Source organism: Anser anser (assembly GCF_964211835.1).
Source record: "Anser anser genome assembly, chromosome: 29".
Classification (NCBI taxonomy): domain Eukaryota; kingdom Metazoa; phylum Chordata; class Aves; order Anseriformes; family Anatidae; genus Anser; species Anser anser.
This window is the reverse complement of record NC_139750.1, coordinates 1,908,493-1,925,648: the sequence shown is the minus strand read 5'-3', so window position 1 is coordinate 1,925,648 and position 17,156 is coordinate 1,908,493. Positions and strand designations below refer to the sequence as shown.

Here is a 17,156-nt window from a genome sequence, read left to right as displayed (position 1 = left end):
GTACAGGTGACCATCAGTATTTCTTCTCCTGTGATGAATATAGATCCTGAAAATTCACCTGAAGAAGGATGTAGATCACTGGTGAAGGAACTGTCTTTTTGTGCCATCACCAATGCGGATTACAAAAACACTTCCACACATAACGGTAATACATCCCACCCCATCATGTCATCCTGTGGGGCAGGGGAGAGGGAGCTGACAGCCAAGGGACACATGTGGGTGTGGAAGGTGGGGCCCAGCAGAGACAAGGAGTCAAGGCAGTGGGGTGGGGGAGGCCAGGAGAAGCAGCCCAAGGGGTGGTGCTGCTTGTGAGCACACATTTGTGCCAGCAGCCTGAGTGGGCAGTAGCTGTGCGCAGGCGAGGGGAGGCCAGGAAGCCCATGCCAAGAGCGCTTCTGCCTGCAGAGACAAGACTGGGGTTGAGGGCAAGGGGAGAGGCAGGCGCAGGGCAGGGGGCTGCAAGGGCCATGCTGAGCTCTCTGCCCCTGCAGCAACCTCACTGGGCCTCAGCAGATGTGCTGGCCAGCACGCACTGGGAGGTACTTGCATGCATCAGAGAGCAGGAAAGAGGGTGCTGGAGAGGGCTGGGGCGACGTGGTTAGCAGAGCCCCGTGCAGGGGCTGGCTGGGGGTCTCCTCTGCTGCTGCCACCGCACGGAGCGTGGCAGGAGGAGGGCAGGCAAGACTTGTGGCCATAGTGCAGAGCCTGGCCCTGGACTCTCCGTGATCGCCTTGCAGGTCCTGACAGGCTGCGGTGAGGGGACGAATGCCCTGGGCCCCCTTCCTGCTCTGCCTAGGCCAGCAAGGGCCCAGAGCGGCCTCCTCTCCCCTGCCCCTGCAGCTCTGGGCTCCCTTCCCCAGCCCTGGCTCTGCAGCACCAAGCCCTGCTGGGAGCCCTCCCCTGCATGCTCCCACCGCTCCCTGACGCTGCTGGTGCCCTCTGCCAGGCACTGCCCAACGCAGCCCAGCTCCTGCCCACCTCTCCCCACCTCCCTGCCCTCTCCAGAGCCCAGCCCAGTCCAGCCCAGCAGCCCAGGCTGGGCTGGCCCCTGGGCAGTGCCCACCGCAGGCTGCTGCAGGGCTCTGGGCACGGCCACCACAGTCCCAGCCCCTCGCAAGACACCGCAGCTGCTGGGACAAAGGTGGCTCTGGGCCTCCCCAGCAGCCCCTGGGCTGGGGCCAGCCATGGCTCAGGAAATGGAGGTCAGTGAAGCTGGAGGAGCCCTGGTCTCTTGCTTGGGAGATCCCCAGCACAGAGTCTATGTGCCTCTCAGGACCAGCCCCGCTCCTCAGGCCAGCACAAGAGGCCTGCCCCAGGCACAAAGCAGCTCCAGATTCCTCTCCAGGATGTGATTTGCCATCAGCCCCAGCAGCACTGGGACACTCCCAGGCCAGTGAAAGGCCAGCTACTATTTGCTAGGCTATGTACAACCAAGAAGGCATCCCGCAGTCCTTCAGTGATCACTATGGGACTCTAATCCATGGTGAAGCCCAGAAAAGCAAGAGGCCTTACCAGTGAAGGTGTCCTTGGTTGTATTTCTGACACTATCTTTGGAAGACGAATGCAGAGATGTGGCAGAGATGCCACTGTAGAGACATCAGGACTGTCACCAAGGTACCCGTGATCTGAGGGCTAAGAGAAATGCAAGGGAACAAGAGAACAAAGTGGAAGCCAAAAGAGAGCAGCAGTGAAAAGGCCACGTCCTGCTGCTGGCCATGGCCATGGCTCCAGGGAAGCAGCAGCCCCGACCCGAAGGCAGCAGAGAGGCAGAGCCCAGCGGGCAGTGAGGGGCAGCCCTGAGGGCCACCGGGGCTGCTCCTCCATGTGGCAGCTGGGCTCTTGGTCCTGAGCTCCTCGTGCATGTTGGGGCTGCTCCCCCAGCTGCAGAAGAGATGGGAGGAGATGGGACATGAGACCAGTAAATTTCTACTCTCTTCTTTATTGTCGTTATCTGCAGGAGAAGCCCAGTTCTATAAGTACATGAAAGGATTGGGTCAAAACTAAAAAAACATTACATATCGGACACCAAGAATAACATTAAGTCAAATTCACAAGCTTTAGACAATATTAAGAAAGAAATAAAATTAAAGAAGATTGTCCTAACAGTTTATTTCAGAAAACATCAGTGCCCTGATAGGATTATAGGCACATGATTAATGTTGAAGAATGTGTGCAAATACTTGCTTGAAGCATGTATCCAAAGAGTTTCTTCACTGCATCCTTGAGCTCCTGGTTCCTCATGCTGTAGATGAGGGGGTTCACTGCTGGAGGAACCACCAAGTACAGAACTGCCACCTGCAGGTCCGTGGATGAGGTGGAGAATGAGGGGAGCTTCAGGTAGGCAGACTAGCCAGTGCTTACAAACAGGGGGACCACGGCCAGGTGAGGGAGGCACGTGGAAATAGACAGTGGCAGTGTCCACTCTGTTGGTCCGACCTGCCTCTCCCAGGCGGCCAGCACAGCCCCTCCCCAGCTCTCCATTCCTCCCTCTCCTTTCCCCAGCCCAGCCCAGTAATGCAGCCCAGGCTGGGCTGGCCCCAAAGCATCAAATGGAGAAGTGGAGGTCAGTGGCAGTGTCCCTGCTGCTGCCGTCTGCAGGAGAATACCCTCCCTCAAGCATCCAGCAGGCATCCAACCAGCTCATGCTTCAGAAGGCCTCCCACACATCCAGACTCATGTTTCCCATTGCTGCCTTTAAAAATTCCAGGGCATCCTGAAGGAAATGGCCACTGCTGTGTGGAAAATTGAATCAAGAACTGAATATATATTTTAGGAAAATGTTGAGAACTCTGCAGAGAAGGAGTTAGTGTTAAAGTCATGATGACTAGCATTGGTCATATCCATATCCAGTGAACAAGGGCCCAGCCCAGACTGCTCTGTGGTTCCCCCGTCTCTTCCAGGAAGGCAGCCCAGCCCAGCCCCTCCCCAGCTCTCCACATCTCCCTCTCCTCTGTCCAGCCTAGCTCAGCCCAACCCAGCAGAGCATTCCAGGCTGGGATGGTCCAAAAGCAGCAAATGGAGAAGTGGAGGGCAGTGGCAGTTTCTCTGCTGCTGCCATCTGCAGGACATTCCCCTCCCCCACACAGCCTGCAGCCCCCCAGGCCAGCCCCGCTCCAAGACACAGCACAGCACCACAGTGCTGGCCCTGGGGCTCCTCAGGCAGCACCACTGCACACACACACAGCACCCTGCTCTGCTCCCAGCACACCCCATGTCCCACACAGCCTTGCCCCAGCCCACCACGTCTGGGCTGGCCTGAGCAGCCATTCCTGCAGCCCCTGCCCATGCTGCCCACAGCCCCCGAGCTGGCGGTGCTGCTCTGCAGAGCGAGGGGGCTGTGGTTAGCGGGGCCATGGGGGCACTCTGCAGGGCCGTGCTGGTCAGGCTGGGAAGGCAGAGCCAGCTGGTGGGGGGCACTGCCACTGACTGCCTCCCACACAAGTGGTTCTTTGGCCATGGACGGTGCGCACGGATAGCCGGCCTTCTTCAGACTCAGAGACTCATGGAATAGCCAAGCTGGAAGGGACCCACAAGGATCATCTAGTCCAACTTATTTCCAATGTCATTAGATGTTTTGGGGTAGTTCACTGTATTCAGTCTACGAAATTTCAACACAGGTATAAAATCTCATCAGACTGCTTTCCCTCTACCTGCTGTGTTCCCTGGAGTGGCAGAGCTCTCCTTTGCCTGTTCCCACCCAGATTTAGCACTTTATCTGTACTTCAAAAAATTATCTTTACTTTGCAACATCCATGGGAGTAGCTTTGGGAGAAGATCTGTGCCTTCAGGCACTGCCCTCAGCAGATCCCCTTTTATTCTGGAGATGCTGGTACAGAGCCAGCTGTGTTAGGGAAGTGCCCCTGGCCTGTCCCTGCCTGTGGGCACAGGACTGCCCCACAGCAGCACGGTGAGCAAGTGACAAGAGCAATTAGTCTTGACAGCAAGATAAGGGCTCTGAAGGAGAGTGTGGGAGGTGAGAGGGAGAGCGGCTTGGGACAGACCAAGCCCTGGAGCTCCCTGGCAGTGCTGCTGTGCCAGGACACTTCTCCCCTCCACCTCTGCACACAGCCAAGTGCCCCTGCAGCTCCACTGCGAGTCTCTGAGGAAGGATCTCAGGCGATCAAGTCACTGCAGGGTCCTTGTTTTTATTTAAATACAGAGAGCCTGGCTCATTGCACCAAGTCTGGGAGTCACATGGGATATGTAGGTACTGAAATGAAAGAATATGAACAAAGACATATCTTTGTGGACAATAATTTCACAAGTAAAATAAAGAGAAAAAATATACTCACAAGCAAAATAAAAACCAAACAAACCTGCATCTGGGCCTTTAATGAGTTACATTATGAATGATATGCAGAAAAAGAACTAGACAGGAGGATCGAGTGCATCCTCTGCAAGTTTGCAGATGACACTAAACTCAGTGGTGCAGTTGATGCAATAGAAGGAAGGGATGCCATCCAAAGGGACCTGGACAAGCATGAGAAGTGGGCCCATGAGAAACTAAAGATGTTCAGCAAGTCCAAGTGTAAGGTGTTGCACTTGTCTCGCAGCAATTGCAGACATGAGGACAGACTGGGAGAAGAATGCATTGAGAGCAGCCCTGCAGAGAAGGTTCTTGTTCTGGTGGACATGAACTGTTCAACATGAGCCATCAGTGCATGCTTGCATCCCAGAAGGCCAACTGCATTCCGGGCTGCATCAAAAGAAGAGTGGCTAGCAGGTCGAAGGAGGTGATTGTCCCCCTTTACTCTGCTATTGTGAGGCCCCGCTTGGAGTACTGAATCCAGGTTTGGGGCCCCAGCACATGAAGGATGTTGATCTGTTAAAACAGATCCAGAGGAGGGCCACAAAGATGATCAAGGAGCTGGAGCACCCCTCCTGTGAAGGAAGGCTGAGAGAGTTGGGGTGGTTCACCCTACAGAAGAGAAGGCTTTAGGGCGAATTCGTTGCCTACAAACCACCTGTCTGAGCTGGGGCAAGAGCCCAGTGCAGGGAACGGTGGTTACGAGGGGCTGTCTGTGATGATTGCATCTTCTCACTAAATAAAGGGGGCATAAAAAAGGATGGAAAATGACTTTTTACTCAGTCAGATAATGACAGGACAAGGGGGAATGTTTTTAAACTAAAAGAGGGGAGATTTAGATCAGAGGTTAGGAGGAAATTCTTCACTCAGAGAGTGGTGAGGCACTGGAACAGGTTGCCCAGAGAACTTGTGTATGCCCCATCCTTGGAGGACTACAAGGCCTGGCTGGATGGGGCCCTGGAAAACCTGATCTAGTGGATGGCATACTTGCCCATGGCAGGGGGTTTGGGACTAGATGATCTTTGAGGTCCCTTCCAAGCCACGCTGTTCTATGTTTCTATGTTTCTATGATTCTAAGACGGGCAGATTATTCCTTCTGAAAAACATCCATTCATCAGTTTCCACACCACATCTTTCAACTCCCGGTTCCTCATGCTGTAGATAAGAGGGTTCACTGCTGGAGTCACCACCGAGTACAAAACTGCCAGCAAAAGATTCAGGGATGAGGAGGACATGGAGGGGGGCTTCAGGTAGGAAAATATTGCAGTGCTGATAAACAGGGAGACCACAGCCAGGTGAGGGAGACATGTGGAAAAGGCTTTGTGCCTCCCCTGCTCTGAGGGGATCCTCAGCACAGCCCTGAAGATCTGCACATAGGACACCACAAGGAAGACAAAACACCCAAATAGTAAACAGGCACTAACCACTATAAGCCTAGCCTCTTTGATGTAGGCGTCTGAGCAGGAGAGCTTGAGGATCTGGGGAATTTCACAGAAGAACTGGTCCAGGGCATTGCCTTGGCAGAGGGGGAAGGAAAAGGTATTGGCAGTGTGCAGCACAGCATAGAGAAAAGTACTGCCCCAGGCAGCTGCTGTCATGTTGACACAAGTTCTGCTGTCCATTATTGTCCGATAGTGCAGGGGTTTGCAGATGGCAACGTAGCGGTCATAGGCCATGATGGTGAGAAGAGAAAACTTTGCTGTGACAAATGTGACAAACATAAAGACCTGGGTAGCACAACCAAAGAAGGAAATGGCCCTGGTGTCCCAGAGGGAATTGGCCATGGCTTTGGGGACAGTGGTGGTAATAGTGCCCAGGTCGAGGAGGGCGAGGTTGAGAAGGAAGAAGTACATGGGGGTGTGGAGGCGGTGGTCGCAGGCTATGGCTGTGAGGATGAGGCCGTTGCCCAGGAGGGCAGCCAGGTAGATGCCCAGGAAGAGCCCGACGTGCAGGAGCTGCAGCTCACGTGTGTCTGCGAATGGCAAGAGGAGAAACTCGTTGGGGGAGCTGCTGTTGGACATTTGCTGCCTCGGGTCATGCAGACCTGTTCTAGGAGAAGAAAAAACTGGGAAGTTAGGTAGACTTCTCTGAGCAAAACCCAGTCCTCCTTCAGAGTGTTGTTGTTTAACCTGGCTGGCAGCTAAACACCACACAGCCATTCGCTCACCCTCCCCCCTCCCTCTCTGGGATGGGGGAGAGAAACGGGAAAGTGAAGCCGGTGAGTTGAGATAAAGACAGTTTATTAAGACAGGAATATAATAATAACAATAATAATAATAATAGTGATAATGATAATAGTATTAATAATAATAATGTGTAAGAAAACAAGTGATGCACAATGCAATTGCTCACCACCCGCTGACCGATGCCCAGCCTATCCCCGAGCAGCCCGCCCCCCCACCCCGGCCAGCCACCCCTATATATTGTTTAGCATGACGTCAGATGGTATGGAATACCCCTTTGGCCAGTTTGGGTCAGCTGTCCTGGGTCTGTCCCCTCCCAGCTCCTGCTGCACCCCCAGCCTGCCTGCTGGCAGGACAGAGCGAGAAGCCGAAAAGTCCTTGGCCTGGTGTAAACACTGCTCTGCAACAATTAAAACATCAGCATGTTATCAGCGCTCTTCTCATCCTAATCCAAAACATAGCACCCTACCAGCTACTAGGAGGAAAAATTAACTCTGTCCTAACTGCAACCAGGACAGATATCCACCCCTTATTCCATAACATTTATGTCATGCTCAGGTTACACTCTTTTCAATACCTTGTAATTAATCACCATTTTCAACTATGATATATAGCAATCATGGTAGTGATGACATACAGTATTATATAATAATTAACATACTACAATTCAACTCATGGGCTATTCTCACCCAATATCAGATCCCCTTGAGGTACACACCGGACCTCCCCATTCCTTCGCATTACCCACCAAGTGCATCCAGGTCCCTGAGCAAAAGCAATTCCACGAATGGGTTTGCCTTTTCCTGAGGCAGGAGTAGCCCAAACTGTTTTACCCAGCATGTTTCTTACGTGCACTACAGGAACTTTATCCCCTTCTACAGTGCGTAACAGGTTTGATTGGGCAGGTCCAGCTCGGTTGGCAGATCCCCTGGTATTGACTAACCAGGTGGCCTTTGCCAAATGTGTATCCCAATTTTTGAATGTCCCAGCACCCATTGCTTTCAGTGTAGTCTTCAACAGTCCATTGTATCGTTCAACTTTTCCAGAGGCTGGTGCATGATAGGGGATGTGATACACCCACTCAATACCATGTTCTTTGGCCCAAGTGTCTATAAGGTTGTTTCGGAAATGAGTCCCGTTGTCTGACTCAATTCTCTCTGGGGTGCCATGTCGCCATAGGACTTGCTTTTCAAGGCCCAGGATAGTGTTCCGGGCGGTGGCATGGGGCACAGGATATGTTTCCAGCCATCCGGTGGTTGCTTCCACCATTGTAAGTACGTGGCGCTTGCCGTTGCGGGTTTGAGGGAGTGTGATGTAATCAATCTGCCAGGCCTCTCCATATTTATATTTCAGTCATTGTCCTCCATACCAAAGAGGTTTTGACCGTTTGACTTGCTTGATTGCAGCACATGTTTCACAGTCATGAATAACCTGTGCTATAGTGTCCATGGTCAGGTCCACCCCTCGATCACGAGCCCATCTGTAGGTTGCATCTCTACCTTGATGGCCTGAGGTGTCATGGGCCCATCGGGCTATAAATAATTCACCTTTATGTTGCCAGTCCAGGTCCACCTGAGCCACTTCAATCTTAGCAGCCTGATCCACCTGCTGGTTGTTTTGATGTTCTTCAGTAGCCCGATTCTTGGGCACATGAGCATCTACATGGCGTACCTTTACAACCAGGTTCTCTACCCGGGCAGCAATATCTTGCCACAATGCCGCAGCCTAGATGGGCTTGCCCCTGCACTGCCAGTTGTTCTGCTTCCATTGCTGTAACCACCCCCACAGGGCATTTGCTACCATCCATGAATCAGTATAGAGATAGAGAACTGGCCACTTTTCTCATTCAGCAATATCTAAAGCCAGCTGAATGGCTTTCACTTCTGCAAACTGACTCGATTCACCTTCTCCCTCAGCAGCTTCTGCAACTCGTCGTGTAGGACTCCATACAGCAGCTTTCCATCTCCGATGCTTTCCCACAATACGACAGGACCCATCAGTGAACAAGGCATATTTCTTCTCATTTTCCGGTAGCTTGTTGTACAGTGGGGCTTCTTCATCACGAACCACCTCCTCCTCTGATGATATCCCAAAGTATTTGCCTTCTGGCCAGTCCATAATCACCTCCAAGATTCCTGGGCGACTGGGGTTTCCTATTCGAGCCCGCTGAGTAATCAGTGCAACCCACTTGCTCCATGTAGCATCAGTTGCATGATGTGTAGAGGGGACCCTTCCTGTGAACATCCAGCCTAGTACCGGCAGTCGGGGTGCCAGGAGGAGCTGCGCTTCAGTACCGACCACTTCCGAAGCAGATCGAACTCCTTCATATGCTGCCAATATCTCCTTTTCAGTTGGAGTATAGCGGGCTTCAGATCCTCTGTATCCCCGACTCCAAAACCCCAGGGGTCGACCTCGAGTTTCCCCAGGTTCTTTCTGCCAGAGGCTCCAGGTGGGACCATTCTCCCCGGCTGCGGTGTAGAGCACATTCTTTACATCTGGTCCTGTTCGGACTGGCCCGAGGGCTACTGCATGAACTATTTCCTGCTTAATTTGTTCAAAGGCTTGTCGTTGCTCAGGACCCCATTCAAAAGCATTCTTCTTACGGGTTACTTGGTAGAGCGGGTTTGCAATCAGACTGTAATTTGGAATATGCATTCTCCAAAACCCCACGACACCTAGGAAAGTTTGTGTTTCTTTTTTGCTAGTTGGTGGAGACATAGCTGTTATCTTGTTGATCACATCCATTGGGATTTGACGGCATCCATCTTGCCATTTTATTCCTAAAAACTGGATCTCTCGTGCAGGTCCTTTAACTTTATTCTGTTTTATGGCAAAACCGGCCTTCAGAAGCATTTGGACTATTTTCTTCCCTTTCTCGAAAACTTCTTCTGCAGTGTCACCCCACACAATGATGTCATCGATGTACTGCAGGTGTTCAGGAGCTTCCCCCTGCTCCAGCGCAGACTGGATCAGTCCATGGCAAATGGTAGGGCTGTGTTTCCACCCCTGGGGCAGCCGATTCCAAGTATATTGGACTCCCCTCCAAGTGAAAGCAAACTGTGGCCTGCACTGTGCTGCTAGAGGGATGGAGAAAAATGCATTAGCGATATCAATTGTGGCATACCACTTGGCTGCCTTTGATTCCAGTTCATACTGGAGTTCTAGCATGTCCGGCACTGCAGCACTCAGTGGTGGCGTGACTTCGTTCAGGCCACGATAGTCCACTGTTAGTCTCCACTCACCATTAGACTTTCGCACTGGCCATATGGGACTATTAAAAGGTGAATGAGTCTTGCTGATCACTCCTTGGCTCTCCAGTTGACGAATTAGCTTATGGATGGGACTCAGGGAGTCTCGGTTGGTGCGATATTGCCGCCGGTGCACAGTTGTGGTAGCCATCGGCACTTGCTGTTCTTCAACCCTCAGCAACCCTACAACAGAAGGGTCCTCTGAGAGACCAGGCAAGGTAGACAACTGTTTAATGTCCTCTGTCTCCAAGGCAGCTATGCCAAAAGCCCAGCGGAACCCTTTTGGGTCCTTGAAATATCCTCTTCTAAGATAGTCTATGCCAAGGATACACGGAGCATCTGGGCCAGTCACAATACGGTGCTGAGTACAAATACCAGGTTAAAGTCGTGACCAGATATTTCATCATTTCATAAGCCATTGCTACACCGCACAGTACCATAACAATCTTAAACCAGGGCCCGGAAAGGATAAACGGTGCAACAGGGAGCACATACAGAAAGTAACGCACCATAAAACTCAATTTGGAATACAGGTACAGCAGACTGGAGATTAAGGCAATCAACATCGTGACTAGCAACTATTAAGCAGGTCCAATACTTATACCAATTTTAGTTTAACACACTCTGGTCAGATTTGTCGATATTTCTGTCGATATCTCAACCTTTCGGGCCCCACGTTGGGCGCCAAAAGGACTGTTTGTGGTTTAACCCGGCTGGCAGCTAAACACCACACAGCCGTTTGCTCACCCTCCCCCCTCCCTCTCTGGGATGGGGGAGAGAAACGGGAAAGTGAAGCCGGTGAGTTGAGATAAAGACAGTTTATTAAGACAGGAATATAATAATATAAGGAATATAAGGAATATAATAATAACAATAATAATAATAATAGTGATAATGATAATAGTATTAACAATAATAATGTGTAAGAAAACAAGTGGTGCACAATGCAATTGCTCACCACCCGCTGACCGATGCCCAGCCTATTCCTGAGCAGCCGGCCCCCCCACCCCGGCCAGCCACCCCTATATATTGTTTAGCATGACGTCAGATGGTATGGAATACCCCTTTGGCCAGTTTGGGTCAGCTGTCCTGGGTCTGTCCCCTCCCAGCTCCTGCTGCACCCCCAGCCTGCTCGCTGGCAGGACAGAGCGAGAAGCCGAAAAGTCCTTGGCCTGGTGTAAACACTGCTCTGCAACAATTAAAACATCAGCATGTTATCAGCGCTCTTCTCATCCTAATCCAAAACATAGCACCCTACCAACTACTAGGAGGGAAAATTAACTCTGTCCTAACTGGAACCAGGACACCACCACTGTTCCCAAAGCCATGGCCAATTCCCTGTGGGACACAAGAATCATATCCTACTTGGAATGTGTTGCTCAGATTTTTTTTTTCTTTTTCCTTTCAGCACAGTTTTTTCTTCTAATAATCATGGCTTACGACCGCTACGTTACCATCTGCAAACTCCTGCAATACAGGACAGTAATGGACAGCAGGACTTGTGTCTACATGGCAACAGCTGCCTGGGGCAGTACTTTTCTCTATGCTGTGCTGCACACTGCCAATACCACTTCCCTCCCTCTCTGCCATGGCAATGCCCTGGGCCAGTTCTTCTGTGAAGTTCCACAGATCTTTAAGCTCTCCTGCTCAGATGCCTACCTCAGAGAGGTCGGGCTTCTTGTGGTTAGTGTCTCTTTATCCTTTGGGTGTTTTGTTTTCCTTGTGGTGTCCTTTGTGCAAATCTTCAGGGCTGTGCTGAGGATCTCCTCCGTGCATGGACGGAACAAGGCCTTTTCCACGTGCCTCCCTCATGTGGCTAACTCCCTGGCTGTTAGTTTCTCCCTGTTTCTTAGTACTGCCACATTTACCTACCTGAAGCCCCCCTCCATCTCTTCCTCATCCCTGAATCTTTTGCTGGCAGTTCTGTACTCGGTGGTGCCTCCAGCAGTGAACCCCCTCATCTACAGCATGAGGAACCAGGAGCTGAAGGATGCAGTTTGGAAACTGATGACTGGATGTTTTTCAGAAGCAATAAACTGAATGCCTTCTTAATGTTACTCAGCAGAGACCTAGAAATGTTTTTTTTTTTTTTCTCCTTATTAATTTATTTATTTGCTTATTTTTACTTTGATTTACTTCCCTAAATATTTTCCACAAAGAAATATAATTGTTCATCCCCTTCCTTCTTTTTATGTACCTGTTTTCTTTGACTCCAGGTCTTTGTATATATCATGGGCCAGGCTTTCTGTGTATTTAAATAAAGGGAAGGACCATGCAGTGACTTGCTTGCCTGAGATCCTTCCTTGGAGACCTGTGGTGGATCTGCAGGGGCACTTGGCTGTGTGCAGAGATGGAAGGGGAGAAGATTCCTGGCACAGCAGCACTGCCAGGGAACCCCAGGGATTGGTCTGTCCCAAGCTGCTCTCCCTTTCACCTCCCACGCTCTCCTTCATTGACCTTGAGTTACTGTGAGGACTGATTGTTCTTGCCGCTTGCTCACCGTGCTGCTGTGGGGCAGTCCTGTGTCCACAGGCAGGGACAGGCCAGGGGCACTTCTCTAACACAGATGGCTCTGTACCAGCATCTCTAGCATAAAAGGGGATCTGCTGAGGGCAGTGCCTGAAGGCTCAGTTCTTCTCCTGAAGCTGCTCTCATGGATATTGCAAAGGAGTCGACTAAAAGGAGGCTCCTGGTTTTTTTTTTGTTTGTTTGTTTCTCTGTGGGCTCGTGGGGATGAGATTAGCTGATCACCCAGCATCAGCTTTTAAGCAGGGAGGGCTGATTCTGGTGTTGCCTGCTGGTGCCCCGCACCCATGGATATGGTGACTTCACCAGCCTGTGTCCACAGCATGCAGTAGGTGTGAAGGCAGGCAGGCATCTTTCTAGAGGGAAGTGGAAGCTGCCAGGAGAGCCCAGGGGATCATCAGGGACAGTGTGTGTCAAGGAGTCAGCAGGGCACGGAGCCCACAGAGCATGAGCGTGTCGAAGGTGGAGCCACCCAGAGATAAGTGCAAGATCTGGGATGGAACAGACAAAGGAGAGCTCTGCAACTCCAGGGAATACAGCAGGCATAGGGAAAGCAGTCTGGTGAGTTATTTGTTACACCTCTGGTGAAATTTCATAGACTGGATCTAGTAAACCACACCAAAACATCTCCTGCCATTGGAAATGAGTTGGACTTGGTGATCCTTGTGGGTCCCTTCCACAAAGGGAATATGAGGAGGTGAGGTAATTTGCAGATGTCAGCAGCAGGGGCACTGCCACTGACCTCCACTTCTCCATTTGATGCTTTGGGGTCTGATGAGTCTGATGCTGATGAGTCTGGTTGTGTGGGAGGCCTTCTAAAGCATGAGATGCTTGGCAGGCAGAGTACCTGAGGGATTGTGCAGGGCATCCCCTGCACCCACTGCTCCTGGGTGGGCTGGGAAGAGGCCTCCTGAGCACAACAGCTCCTTGTAGCCCTGTGGCTGCTGGCTGTGAGGTCTCTTCTGTCCCAGCACCTGGCTGGCCAACAGCAGGGAGGCAGAGCCTCTGAGGTCATAAAGGCCATCAGAAAGCTGCCCCCAAGAGGGTGACACATTAGGGGAGGCCAGGGGAAAGCTGGGTGAATAAAGGTGGGAGATTTGGGAGAGAGAAGAGGGGCTTGGCTAACAGAAAGGAAAGATTTTGAAGAGGTAACAGGGGTTCAGGTAAGTCTGATGTTTATGCAACACTCACTGGGAAAATCTTCATGTTAAGTCCTGGTAATAGTTCTAACTAGTGACCTGAAAATCTAGTGCTACCCTAAATGCTCTCTCTCACCCTGAAAGGCATCCACTGCTCTAATCCTCAGCCTCAAAGCCTACCTTGAAGTCGAACCCCAGACATGTTACCCATGCAACAAAACAGATTTTCCCCTAATTATGAAGCATTTCTGAAGAGCAATTTGAGTTCTCTGCTGTCATATCTTACATAATACCACTTCCATATGTATGTGACCTCCACACACAGATGCCTCCAGAGGTTTATGTTCTTGTTGGATTGTGTTAGGCTGTGTGATAAGAAGTGCATCTGCACACAAAATGAAGGCCCAAGGAAGTGATTGCAGGACAAGTAATTCAGTTCATATCCTGCCCTGGCTGCTTTCAGGCCCAGCACAGGAGAGCCCTGAGCTCAACAAGAGCCCATCTCCATGAGCCCAGAAGAGCACAAAGCACATTGGCAAGTGGGAACCCAAGTCACAGGCTCCTGTGGAACCAAAATCTTGTCCCAGCTCCTTCCAGGGCTGCCCTAGGAGGGCTGTCAGCCCAGTGTCTAGGCGGAAACCCAAGATGCGTCACTGGCAGCAGCTCTCCGCATCACCATTTGGACTAAGGGGATTGCTGCCTAGGGCTGTAGGTCACCTGATGGTTGTACAAGGGGGCAAGTGCAGCAGCTGGACAAGAACCAGGGCATCAGAGTGCCCATGTAGTCAGCAACAGTAGAGGTGGGATTGTGTGGACTCAGTGGACTTAAGTGTGTGTGTGTGTGTGAGATTGGGGTGGTGTGTGCCAGCAGCTGGAGTGGGGCTGCACCCATGGGGGCTCATACGTCCAAGTGCCTTCAACTGGGGAGACTGGGAGCCAGGAGCTTGTCCTGGGCAGGCTGAGTGTCTGATCCCAGCTGCTGGCAGATCTACCTTGCACACACAAACATGCACGTGCGCACACAACCATTCTGTATTTCCCACTGTCAGGCCTCCGTCCTACTCAGCCAGAGAGGGGATCAGGATAAGGATGCTGCTGCTGTTTGTAGCTGTGTGAATGCTGAATGTACCCGCCTGCATTGACCTGTGTCCTGCCATGTATTGATGCCTATGTGATGTTTATGTAGGCTTGTGTGTGTGCCTCCTAGGAGTACACGCTCTGCCTTGCTCAGGTTGGACCGAGGGTCAGAGAGCTGCAGCAGCCTCAGGTCTCCCAGGCTGCTGGAGGGGGCTCTCTGTTGAATAGAGGTGTGTGCCTGCTGGGCACAAAACCATCTCTGTATATGACATAGAAGTGGCGAGGCTGAAAGAAATGGAAAGAAAAAAGGGGTTGTGGTTGATAGCAAGCTGAATATGAGCCAGCAGTGTGCCCTGACAGCCAGGAGGGCCAACCGTATTCTGGGGTGCATCAAGCACGGCATCGCTAGTCGGTCAAGGGAAGTGATTGTCCTGCTCTACTCTGCGCTGGTGCGGCCTCACTTTGAGTACTGCATGCAGTTTTGAGCACCATAGTACAAAAAGGACGTGAAACTGTTGGTGGATGATCCTTGTGTGTCCCTTCCAACTTGGGATATTCTATGATCCTGTGATTCCAGGCCATCAAATCCACACAGTCCAATAAACATGATTGTCCCTTCCCTCCATCTGGCTGGAAGCAGGGCCCTTCTAGCCCTGGTCATAGGATTTGTTACTGTGTCTCAGGGACTGCCTGCTGGAAACGGGAGCAGCAATTTTCTCAGAAGGACCCCCCTTTGGCAAATGTATTTCCTGGCAACTCATGTACCTGTGCCTCTAGGGTCAAGGTAGATTTCCCATCCCATTTTCTCATGTCCTCTCTGTGGTCACGCAGGTAAAACCATTGGGTGGCACGTGGTGTGCACCCACCATACCCCCTTTCTTGAGCAGAGCGGAGGCCGATGACAAGCTTGACAAGAGCTGGCAGTGTGCGCTTGCAGGCCAGAAGGCCAGCAGCATCCTGGGCTGCGTCAAAAGAGGACTGGCCATCAGGTCAAGGGAAGTGATTGTCCCCCTCTACTCTGCTCTTGTGAGGTCCCACTTGAAATACTGTGTCCAGGTCTGGGGTCCCAGGCCCAAGAAGGATGTTGACCTGTTAACAGGTCCAGAAGAGGGTCATGAAGTTGATCAGAGGGCTGTAACATCTCTTCTACGAAGAAAGGCTGAGAGAGCTGGGGCTGTTCTGCCTATAGAAGAGAAGGCTCTGGGGGGGACCTCATTGTTCCTTTGCAGTACTTAAAGGGAGCTTATAAAAAAATGGAGAGAGACTCCTTGCTCAATCAGATAATGAGAGGACAAGGGGGAATGGTTGCAAACTAAAAGCGGAGAGATTTAGATTATAGGTTAGGAGGAAATTCTTCACTCAGAGGGTGGTGAGGCACTGGAAGAGGTTGCCCAGAGAGGCTGTGGGTGCCCCAGCCCTGGAGGTGTTCAAGACCAGGCTGGCTGAGGCCCTGGGTAACCTGATCTAGTGGGTGGCATCCCTGCCCAAGGCAGGGGGCTTGGAACTGGATGATCTTTAAGGTCTCTTCCTCACCAAGCCATTCTTTGATTCAATGTTTCTATGATCCAAATGCCTCTTGAACACTGACAGTCACGGAACATCAACCAGGTCTCTAGAAAGCCCGTTTTGGTATCTGACCACCCTCACAGTATAGAAAATTTTCCTAATGCCCAGTCTGAACAGCCCCTGATGCAGCTTTGTGCCTCTCCCACATGTCCTGCCATTGGTTGCCAGGGAGAAGAGACCGGCACCCCCCTCTCCACTTCCCCTCCTAAGGACATTATTGAGAGCAACGAGGTCGCCCTTCAACCTTCTTTTCTGCAGACTACCCAGCAGTCCACAGGCTGTCTTCATAGGACAAGCTTCTTACCAGCATTCCCCCTTTTCCCTTGGTTTCTCATCTAAAAAGGTCCCTAATCAGATAACCTCCCTGGAATAAACAATTTCTCTCTCTCCCATGCTCTCACCAGTCAGTGTGACTGACCATGTCTGGTTCCCTTCACTGCCTCCTTTATCACTTGACGGTCAGGTCTGTGTCCCTGGATGCGTTGTGGATTATCCCCAGGAAGTAGCCAAGCACCCCACACACACGGCCACTCTCTCCTTCCCCCTCCTTAAGAGAACAGGGGGAGATAAACAGGAGATGGGAAGAGACTCTTTATCTGGGAGTGTAGCAGTAGGAAAAGGGGCAACAGCTTAAAAAAGAAAAAACGCGAGTCACTGGAACAGGTTGCTCAGAGAAGTGGTGGATGCCTCATCCCCCCTGGTAGTGTTCAAGGCCAGGGTGGATGGAACCTTGAGCAGCCACGTCTAGTGGCAGGTGCCCTTGTCCATGGCAGGGGGGCTAGAACTAGATGGTCTTTAAGGTCCCTCCAGACCCAAAGCGTCCTGTGATATGGTGATCCTGCAGGCCAGAAATTGGCTGTGTAGCTTATGTAGACAGAGGGATTTCAGTTTCTATGAAAAATGTCATCTCCCTGAGTATCAACAAGTGCTTGGAAGTGATGGGATGCAGCCTGCCTGTCATTTTCTGGGTGTCCGATCTCACAGTGGGACAAGAAAAGATAATTCCCATGCCAAACTCTTATTTTCAATTAGGGGAAAAGACACCACTGGAAGTAAGTGTCCATCCCCAGCTCAGAGAAGGAAAAACAGTGACTGCTTCAGCCTGATTCAA

The 17,156-nt window shown here is 51.4% G+C and overlaps 1 protein-coding gene across 1 annotated transcript; it reads right to left on the bottom strand.

Moving 5' to 3' along the window:
• Positions 1-223: 223 nt before the first annotated feature.
• On the bottom strand, positions 224-6,469 carry LOC310887817 (olfactory receptor 14C36-like). The gene is made up of 2 exons (XM_083813995.1): positions 5,497-6,469; positions 224-2,277 (listed from the first exon to the last, which is right to left on the bottom strand). Exons 1-2 carry the CDS (start codon positions 6,463-6,465, stop codon positions 2,140-2,142), a joined length of 1,107 nt encoding a protein of 368 aa, XP_083670121.1. The 5' UTR covers positions 6,466-6,469; the 3' UTR covers positions 224-2,139.
• Between the last annotated feature and the right edge of the window lie 10,687 nt (positions 6,470-17,156).